The sequence below is a fragment of the Corvus cornix genome, chromosome 5, assembly GCF_000738735.6.
Source record: "Corvus cornix cornix isolate S_Up_H32 chromosome 5, ASM73873v5, whole genome shotgun sequence".
Taxonomy (NCBI): domain Eukaryota; kingdom Metazoa; phylum Chordata; class Aves; order Passeriformes; family Corvidae; genus Corvus; species Corvus cornix.
The window spans coordinates 23,705,000-23,714,706 of NC_046335.1; the positions used below are offsets into that span (position 1 = coordinate 23,705,000).

At 43.9% G+C, this 9,707-nt stretch overlaps 1 protein-coding gene across 1 annotated transcript; it reads right to left on the reverse strand.

The window, feature by feature from the left end:
* Positions 1-271: 271 nt before the first annotated feature.
* On the reverse strand, positions 272-9,567 carry COQ6 (coenzyme Q6, monooxygenase). Its single transcript, XM_010392677.3, has 12 exons — positions 9,407-9,567; positions 7,506-7,640; positions 6,753-6,811; positions 5,525-5,648; positions 4,956-5,086; positions 4,486-4,593; positions 4,334-4,396; positions 3,910-4,017; positions 3,328-3,530; positions 2,108-2,223; positions 1,537-1,703; positions 272-429 (listed from the first exon to the last, which is right to left on the reverse strand). The coding sequence occupies exons 1-12, from the start codon at positions 9,564-9,566 to the stop codon at positions 400-402; spliced, it is 1,404 nt and encodes a 467-aa protein (XP_010390979.3). The 5' UTR covers position 9,567; the 3' UTR covers positions 272-399.
* Between the last annotated feature and the right edge of the window lie 140 nt (positions 9,568-9,707).

Consider the following 9,707-nt stretch of genomic DNA (forward strand, 5'->3'; position numbering starts at 1 on the left):
ACTTTACAGCTCTAGAAATCACATCAGAAGAAACTGAAAGTAATTGAGCAGCAAAAGCTGTTAAAAATTAACCAGTAGTCGGCAAAATTCAGCACTGTGTTTGCCACAAGACAGACAGCTGTTTCCACCTCAGTCTTCCATTCAGGAGGCCCAAATTAAAAGCACATTGTACATTCAGTTCTGTGTCTGAAGACATCGTGGTACTATGGAAAGAAACCCTAAATCCTCTTGAGGAGGGCAGATGAGACGGCTTTTGCATAAACCAGTGGAAGAGGTAATACACAGCTCAATCCCTCCGTTTTATTGCAAATTAAAATAACAATTCAAAGGTTCAAGTTAGTCACAGTCCTTTTAAGGGCAATGCATTCACAGGCAAGCTGCTGACAGACTGACAATGGATCACTTGCTGGCAAAAGCCATGATTTGCTCCTGAAAGAGAAGAAAAAGAGAAGTAATTCATAAGCATGTGTTCTAGAAAGAAGCTTTAGGTACCTTCCCTTTTATATAAATGAACAACAGTTCTTGGCCAGTCTTTCTAGCCACGTGCAGAGAACCTCTCCCTCTGTCCTAGCAAAATTAACAAAATTGTAGCATTCCTTTCCTTCCCGATTAGCACAAAACTGGTGTTACCAACAGGTTCTGTGCTCAGAAAAGAGATCTTTGTTTTTTTCTTTTAAACAGAGAAAGAGGAAAAAAAATTCTGAGCACTGAAGCCCCAGCATAGTCTTCCTTAATGAAGACACTGTGCCGTAGGAATGTACTGATTCTCAACTCAGGAAGTGTCTCAACTGTGACCATAACACAAAGGAAACAGGGCACCTGTGTTTAATATGAAGATGAAGAATAAATGGAAAAAAATTAATATCCAGAAATGAGAATCTAATGTGGTGGTGCTTGGGAGCTTTGAGAGCAGAGGACTTAAGGAACCTCACAAAAATGCAGCAACTAGGTCAAGAGGGTGAGGAGTTTAGGCAGATAAACACAGACCCTCTGTTTGCAGTGTAAGACAAAAGCTCCTCACCACTGTCTTCCTCAGGTAATTTCCATCTTAGAGACTTGAAATTCTGCCATGAGGGAACAATTCACAAGGCAAAACAGCACAGGAACAGGTAAGCGTGGGCTGCACACTGCATCTGTGAAGCCACCCAATGTCTTAGTGAAGAGGTGTCTTCATAGGGCTGTTTTTTCTGTGCATTGCTGGACTACTATTCAAGGTTTGACATTTTAATTCCATAGCAAAATAAAGCCAAAGACTTCTGATGACCTCTAACTCCTAATTACTGATACGGAGTATAAGACACTGAGATCCTTTGTGTTCCCTTGTGCTGCAGGAAAAAAAAACCAGTCACTACTGAGCCATCAGTTATTTAGGAACTCCTCAGACCCATTCAGGACACAAACCCCCCAGTTTAAACAAGTAGTATATAAACAAAAAATGTTTCATTTAAAACAAACAAACAAATCTTTACATTTTGTGCATATTTCACAAATAGTTTTGGACAATTCCTACAGCCCTTACTGAAGTGAGATCCTTACTTTGACAGGAGGCAGGGCATTTGTTGCTTGTAATCCCCATGTCCTCAGCAACACCAGAGGAGCCAGTGTGGTGGAGTAAAGCCTTTTTAGCACATCAGTAGCAGCTATCAAGGAGACATTATGCCTCTGACGTTCTGTTTCAAACTTGAGGAGGTGTTTTAAGGAGCCTGGAAGAGATAATTGAATGCTTCTATTACACTTGCCACAAACAACTGTGCATCTTATCTATAGAGCAGTTTCCTCTGGCAACTGAAAGAGAACAAAGAAATGGTCCATCTCAATAAAGACCTCCTTCCACCAGCTAGTGCTCTTCATCTCACCACGTCTTTAATTGCCATCCTGCAGAGCTTTATTTTTTTTAAAGCGGCTTTAAGATTTGTGGGATGGAAACTGTATCCAAGAACCTTAAACTGCTCCACAGCCAGTGGACATCAGAACAGCTTTGCTTCAACAAAGCTTTCAAACACAAGACAGCAGCATGCTTAACCAGAGGTACTGCTTGTCCTGGTGGAGCAGCAAAGGCCTGTAAGACTAATCCTCTTACTGCCACTGCGTTGTCTTGGAGCCTTACCCAGGTCGCTCCCATTGAAGGCTGCTGCACTGAGGTGATGAGCTAAACATGCAATATCACCAAAACCCAGGTTTACTCCTTGTCCTGCAAGTGGGTGGACTCTGTGTGCTGCATCCCTGGAGCAAGAGAAGACAGAAATTTATTTCCCTTGAAGAAAGCCACAATGGCTGACAAACCCCAGAAGGGGGGTAGCACTCCTCACCTCTTTGCAATGAACCACCTTAGAGCAGCATATGTGCTTTATCCAGTACCTCCATGCATGCTATGCTGAACTACCTGACTGCTTCTCCAGTTGTAAGAAGCAAGACAAAGGGGAGGTAACAAAAAGCAGGTCTGAAAGGAAAAATTATAAAGAGGTGACTAGCCAAAGTCCTCTCAGATCACGCATGGAACAGGCCTTAATGTTTTTGTAAGTGACCTCAGCACAACAGGAGCTCTGTCAATGGCACATTGCACAAAGTGGACAGACATGAGTGTAAAGGAGAAGTGGGATGTCATTGAATAGAAACAAAATCGGGTTCTTCTATGAACAGATTTACCTGTAAAGCACAAAGACAGACATATTGATATGGGAGTCACAAAGTTAAAGAAATTAAATGAAGTTTTGATATGAAATGCAAGATCATGTACTTTACCAAGCTATAAAGCACAGAGTGCTCCCAAGCATAGAGTGGCTCGCAGGTTGGAAAGATGAAAAGTGCACCACAGAGAAGTGTAGCATCCAAGAATTACTAAAAGCTACCACCATACTGCAGCCGGGGCAGAGAAGAAAGTACATGCGACCTTAGACCTAAGAAATGAGGTATTTTCCTATTTGAACAGGCCACCATACAAAAGTCTCTGACATCCCACATGGAATAATTTTTGTCATTTTGTTCAAGAAAGGTGAGTTTAAAACTCAAACTGGTGCACAAAATGGCTTGTACAATGTAAGGGGAGTACAGATCCAGCATGAGATACTGGATTGTTTCACTGGACTGTACAAACCACAAAAGGGAAATAATTATCTTTCAATTTACACAGAAAGCACAGGTAATGGGCAGAAAGCTACTCATACAAAAGGACATGAGGGCACACAGAACAAACTGGACCTGGATAAAGTCAAACTGGAAGAGTATATTATTTCTAACATCTAATTTGTTGACTGGGAGTTGCTATCCTCACGTCATTTCTAACCACATGCCACCCACTCACCCAAGGGCTACTACTGAGGACCTTACCCGATAAGAGCCACACGATGCTGGACATACTCTGTCGCGTGCCCCATTCCAAGAGGGAACATGGCTCGGCTCTCTGGATCGACTTTAGCAACACTTGGGGGCAGCTGACGGACTGCAGTGCCAGAGGGCTTCAGGAGTGAAATGGCAGAACGAAACATGGCCCCAGCAGTGTCAATGAAGTCAGAGTGGTTTATGTTGCTCCACTGAAACAGACAAACAAATCTTTGGAAGTTGACCCAAACTAGACCTATAGAAGAACTCAGCTGAAAAAAAAAAAAAATCTGAGTTCCAAATACTGAATTTTAACCACTTGGACAAAACTATACAGTAAAAAAACCCCCTATCTTCACCATTTTAGGACATACAAATTTCCAACTAGGGATGAGCCTACTCTTCCTACCTTTTGGAAATTTAGGTCATCTTCTGTGACTTTCAGAACTAACCCAATTCAGTCCCAAGGGGTCATCTTTTCTTTGCTAAGTGCCTTTTTAATATAATTCAGACCAGAGGAAGGAACTTGAGAATCCACTTCTCCCATTACTGTTTTTTAAGCCTTTTACCTGCCACGAGGCTGATACTCACAAAGGCAGAGTTGATGCTATCCACAAAGCTTTCCTCATCCATAGCAAGAAGCTCCGATGCATGGTCATGAGATGTAGACCAGACCAGAGAGCTGGCAGTGTCAGACAGCTAGTTTAAGAGAATGTCAAGGGTAAATATCAAGAGAAAAAGAAGCAAAAATGAATATTCAGTGCAAAGACTTCCCCACTGCCCTGCCTCACACCAATCCCTCTGAAAATTACGGTTCCAGCCCAGCTTGTTACAAGTGGGAAATACCAAGGATAAAGTGAGACAGCAGGAGGGGAAAATGCAATAAATGAAGAGTAAAGGGCAGATGTGCAAATTCTTAAGAGACAGAACCAACACAGAAAGGCGTGGACAGAAATAAAGTTACTAGACTACAAAAAATTTTTAAAGCATTAAAAAAAATACAGAGTCACCTTACCGGAAGAAGCGCAATTGGCCCGGTGGGAAGGAACCGCTGCCATGCTACATTGTTGTCTGTGGCCTACAGTGGAAAGAAGCAAGTGGACTGCAAGCCAGATCACCCTCTTAGGTTCTGCTGCTTATGGAAGAGTCAGTTTAGCAGAATTTTACCTCAGATAAATGGAGAGTTGCCACCACAGCTGACTGGTCATACTGATGTTCAATGTTCTTAATTTCAGCTTTCTTCCGGACCACAGAATTATGACCATCCGCACCAATCTGTAAAACAGAGATGCAAAGCAACTTCTTCAGCAGCTCCTAGAAAGACTAGGAGCTAGTATTTCACTCTACAAACCTCAGCCTGCATCTATACATTGTCTGTTCATTCAGAAAATAAAATTCCCCAAAAAACAGAAGAGGTGGCCCCTTCTGCTCTTCTCGAACTCAGCAGCATCTCCTTGCACCACACAGAGAGAAGGCTGTGTCCAGTGTCCCACACCCTCTCTGACAGGGTTAGCCACTCACCTCACTCTAGCACTCCACATGGGTGGAGCAGCACCCATGGAATCAGAACCAAATCCAGTGGAAAGGATTTGGGTTAGAGATGACGCCTTATCAACAGAAATAAAGAGCTTAGTTACCAGCAGCTTGGTCTGAAGTCTGCGTCCATCAACTAACTCAACTTGCACCCAAGGGCTTGTGTCACCGCTGTGGGAAGGAAGGGGCCAGGTGTACCCGACTGCTCTGCTCCTGTAGAAAACCTCCACCCGGTCTGATGGGAACACAAAGTACCATGGTCACAGCATGACACAGACAGGAAAAAAGGAAACCGCTACAACAGCCACGGCCATGCATGTCTTAACAGCACCCTTGGAGCTCACCCTACAATTCTCAAGGCACCCGGGAAGAACAGATCTGGACAACCCCTTGTCACTGCCAGGCCTGCTCTGGACAAGGAGCTACAGATCTTTTAATTAAGTCCAATTTTGGAGAGACTGTGTTCTGGAGAACTATATATGCAAGTGCTTTCCTGCTCTGTAGCCTTTGGAAGTCAGATTTCTCCCTCCCTTCCCAATTCCAGAAGCTGCCAATTTCTCAAGAGTTACTTGTTAGATGAATTTCTCCCTCTCAAGACTTAGTACACACAATAGAGGGCAAGTAACTGAAAGCTATCTGCAGGAAATAAAACATTAAAGAAATTGTCCACTACCTGCTACTGCATCTAACTGTTTTGTGAGAGCAGACATAATGACATCGTTCTCCACTATGTAACCCATGTCATCTAAGTCATCTTTCTCAAAAACGATCATGCCTTCTGAACAAGCATCCCATACCTACAAAGAAAAAATACATTACATGAAACTTTGTGATAAAGAAGTGCTGTTAATTTCAGGGACTTAACAGCAAAAAGACACAGTGATTTAGAAATACAGAACTAGAGGAAACATCCTGTATTACTGTCCATTCCCAGCTACTAAAGTGCATCACATAACTAATTTCATTAAATGATTTAGCTTAAGCTCAAAAAGTAATTCCAAGTCAAGTTTTTTATCCCTACTTTCCTGTTATATAATTGACATATAAAGCTACCCTACAGCCTTGCTGTAGGTTAACCCCAGCAGGCAGCTCAGCCCCACGCAACTGCTTCCTTACTCCCCTGCACTGGGATGGGGAAGAAAACTGGAAGGGTGAAAGTACAAAACTCATGGGTTGAGGTAAATGCAGTTTAATAGGAAAATCAAAAGCCACATGTGCAAGCAAAGCAAACCAAGGAATCAATTCACTGCTTCCCAAGGGCAAGCAGGTGTTCAGCCATCTCAGGAGAGCAGGGCCCCATCAAGCACAATGGTTACTTGGAAAGACGAACGCCATCACTCCAAACTTCCCTTCTTTCCTTCTTCTTTTCCTCAGCTTTTATTGCTGAGCATGACATCATATGGGTATGGAATATCAGTCAGGGTCAGCTGTCCAGCTGTGTACCCTCCCAGCTTCTTGTGCACCCTCAGCCTGCTCACTGGCAGGGCAGTGTGAGCAACAGAGACAGCCTTGGCACTGTGTAAGTGCTGCTCAGCAGTAACTAAAACATCCCTGTGTTATCAACACTGATCACAAATACAAAACACGGCCCCACACAAGCTACTGTGAAGAGAAGTAACTCTTTCCCAGCCCAACCAATACACCCTTTACCGTTATTTCCTGGCTAATTCCCATGCCTCAGTATCTACAGCTTCCATTAGGAATCCACCTCTCAGCCTGTAGCATCAAGACCCTGAGGACAGGTATTTCTGACTGCTACCCACAAAAAAGGGACAGGAATGAACGTAAGCATGACCTGCCCTTTACCACAGGAAGAAAAACCTTTGTATCATTGAAGTAAGTACTTTTGAGAATTCAGAGTAGACAGACACGTGGTGTATTTGCAGCCCTAAGTCAGGCACCTGCATTCGCCGGAACGGTTTGAATCTCAGGCTGCAGACGTGATCCCAGGCGCCACAACCTGAAACAGAAAAAGGACACAAATACATGGAGATACAGGTTCACATGTGACACTGAGAACAAAACAAAACTGAAGCTCGCTCCACACTCTCCTCCACCCTTCCCTGACTATGCTCAGGCTTCGCTTGCACCATCCCTAGACAGGACCAGGTCTGCCTCACAGCTCCAGAATCACATTGTTTTGCTGTTAACACAAGCCAGCAGGAAAGAAACAAGAGCTCTCCATGAACCTCTGACCTAACAGACAACTCTCACTATCCCCTCACTGGGTAATAAAACAGACACAGAAATTACCGGATAGAACATTTCTTTCTCCATAAGGAATCAAGGCTCAAATATCTCTTTAAAATGACAATTAATCCTCATTAATTGAGGACTGAGTTATTGGACTACAAAGCACTAAGCTTCTTTTGTGAATAGAACATTCCAGGTGCTGCAGAGAACACCTTACAACCTTTCACTAGCCTAATGTCACAAATATTTATATAATAACAAATCAGACCAAGATACCAGAACACAGATCCCTGTTATTAAGAGAATTCTGATTTAATAACCACAACTCAGCATGTAGAGACAAAGGCAAATAATTCTATGGAGTTTAGGATGAAGGCAGCACATGGTCAAAAGTGTTTTCGTTTAAAAAAAACCAGCTCAAATATAAATGTTAAAAATGCAAACAACAAAATCATACTTACTGCTTAGGAGGGTTGCTGATCCTGGTGAGATGGAACTGACCCTGTTACTGTAACTATCTGGCATGTAGTCATATTCTTTCCTGGGACCAGCCTCCAGCAGAGCAATCTTCTTATCATGGAAGTGGATATCATGCCCTAAAATAAGCAAATACAGGCTTTGTTACAATGCTCCTGCCAAAAATCTCAAAAACAAAACACCTGAGTTTTTGTAATAAGACAGAATAAATGCAACACTTAATAAAGAAATACATTTACAATACAGGTTTTGACCAGGCAGGCAAACTTTCATATTTTAAAGCTTTATGACTACAGTCCAGTTACTGAGATGGACAACAGTTAAAGGAAGTTTTGCAGTTAAAGCAAGGATTACATATTTTCCTTTTATATAAAGCTTACATTTTTGTACAAATTTGTACCATTTTTAAATGAAAATTCATTACTGGAGTATTAACAAGTGAAATCTGCAATGTTTACTCCATGCACAGAACACATCTTCCAGAGCCTAAACATAAATTCCCCTTTTAGGAGATCAAAATAAAACTTCTGTGATATGTAGCAATTACATTAATGTTTTCTCTGTCCTTGCATTCTGGCAATGGAATAGCACAGGCAGTTTAGACTTTAAACTTCCAGTTAAAGAGAACTGAAAAAAATGAAGACTCAAGTAAAGTGTAAAACACTGCAGCAGAGCTGGCCACGCTTGCAGCATCCCAGCCACTACAGATGCAGGAGGTACTGAGGGGAGAAGTCGTGTCCTTGCAACATCTAGAGTTTACTACTACAGCAGCCCTAAAGACAGCAGTGTTCTGGGCATATTTTCTAGATTATGTGTAGTAATAACCTCATGTCCTGAAAGGTCCCAGACCTGCTTGTCAGCCTTAGGTATCACGGCTGGAAGGGACCCTTACGCTGTCTCAAATGCACTGTGCTCTTGTTTAACAATACAAGGAGAACATAAGTTTGCAAGGTAAACCCTTATATTTGCAAAACACTTATTGCTCAGGATCTTTGATCTTCTGTGCACTATTTTCTTTATGTTTCTCTCACTACTGCACCCTTCTGAATCCATGTTGCAAATAAAGAAGCAGCCAGTACCCTCAGGATCTCTAATGATACAAAGCAAGCAGAAATACATTTTAACTTGGTATTCCAGCGTTTAAAATTCAGGGTTAGAGAATGAAACTTGGGATCAGATTAGAGGGATGGGGCACCTCTCCTACAAGTAAAGGCTGACAGAATTGGGTTTGTTCAGCCTGGAAAAGAGATGGCTTAGGGGTGACTGAATTGTGGCCTTCCAGTACCTGAAGGGAGCCCACAAGAAAGACAAAAAGTGACTTTCTTTACAAGATCATGTGGTGACAAGACAAGGGGGGAATGGATTCAAACTGAAAGAGAGTAGGTTTAGATTAGATATTAGGAGGAAGTTCTTTGCTGTGAGGGTGGTGAGACCCTGGAACATGTTGCCTAGAGAAGTTGTAAATGCCGCAACCCTGGACGTGTTCAAGGCCAGGCTGGACTGGACTCAGAGCAACCTGGTCTATGGAAGGTGTTCCTGCACACAGCAGGGGGCTGGAACTAGATGACATTTAAGGTCCCTTCCAACCCATTCTATGATTCTATAATCAGAAAAGCATTTTCAGCTATGGGTGACATTATCCATCAGCTATTTAAGGATGACCATGTTTGACAGAAACACTACAGTAATGGCTCCATTAACAGCTATGCACACACACGGACAGGGCTAGGCTCATCACTGATTAGCTCACCAAACAGCTTTAAGTCAACTTTAGAGCGTCGTCATACGACGACGCAGGATCAAGGAGATCCCACAGCAGGATCCTGGACATTGAGATCCTATACACGGTTATCTCACACTGCGGGCGAGTGGGTCACAGCCTTACCCAGCACGGCGGCCATGGCGCTCCCGACCATGCCCCCGCCCGACACCACCACATCGTAGAGCGGCGGGGCGGAGGCGGCGGAGCTGAGCGGGGCGCGGGGCCCTGCCCGCAGCCGCGCTCCGAGCGGGACCAGCAGCGCCCGCCCGCGCAGCGCCGCCATCGCCGCGGAACTGACGGCGGGCGGAAGTGGCGCCGCGGCACCATGACAACGGCGGGGCGCGCGTCTGATTGGCTGCCTGAGGCCGAGTGGGCGGGCCGGAGCGCCGCTGGCCGCGCCGATTGGCGCAGGTCCGGGGCCGGG

Excerpts from the sequence above, each read along its gene's own strand:
- COQ6 (XM_010392677.3), bottom strand. The coding sequence starts at position 9,566 with ATGGCGGCGCTGCGCGGGCGGGCGCTGCTGGTCCCGCTCGGAGCGCGG. Across the intron at positions 4,594-4,955 it reads GACTTCAGACCAAGCTGCTG|ATTGGTGCGGATGGTCATAA; the intron begins GTAACTAAGCTC and ends TCTGTTTTACAG. Across the intron at positions 4,397-4,485 it reads CAACTCTCCATTTATCTGAG|GCCACAGACAACAATGTAGC; the intron begins GTAAAATTCTGC and ends TTTCCACTGTAG.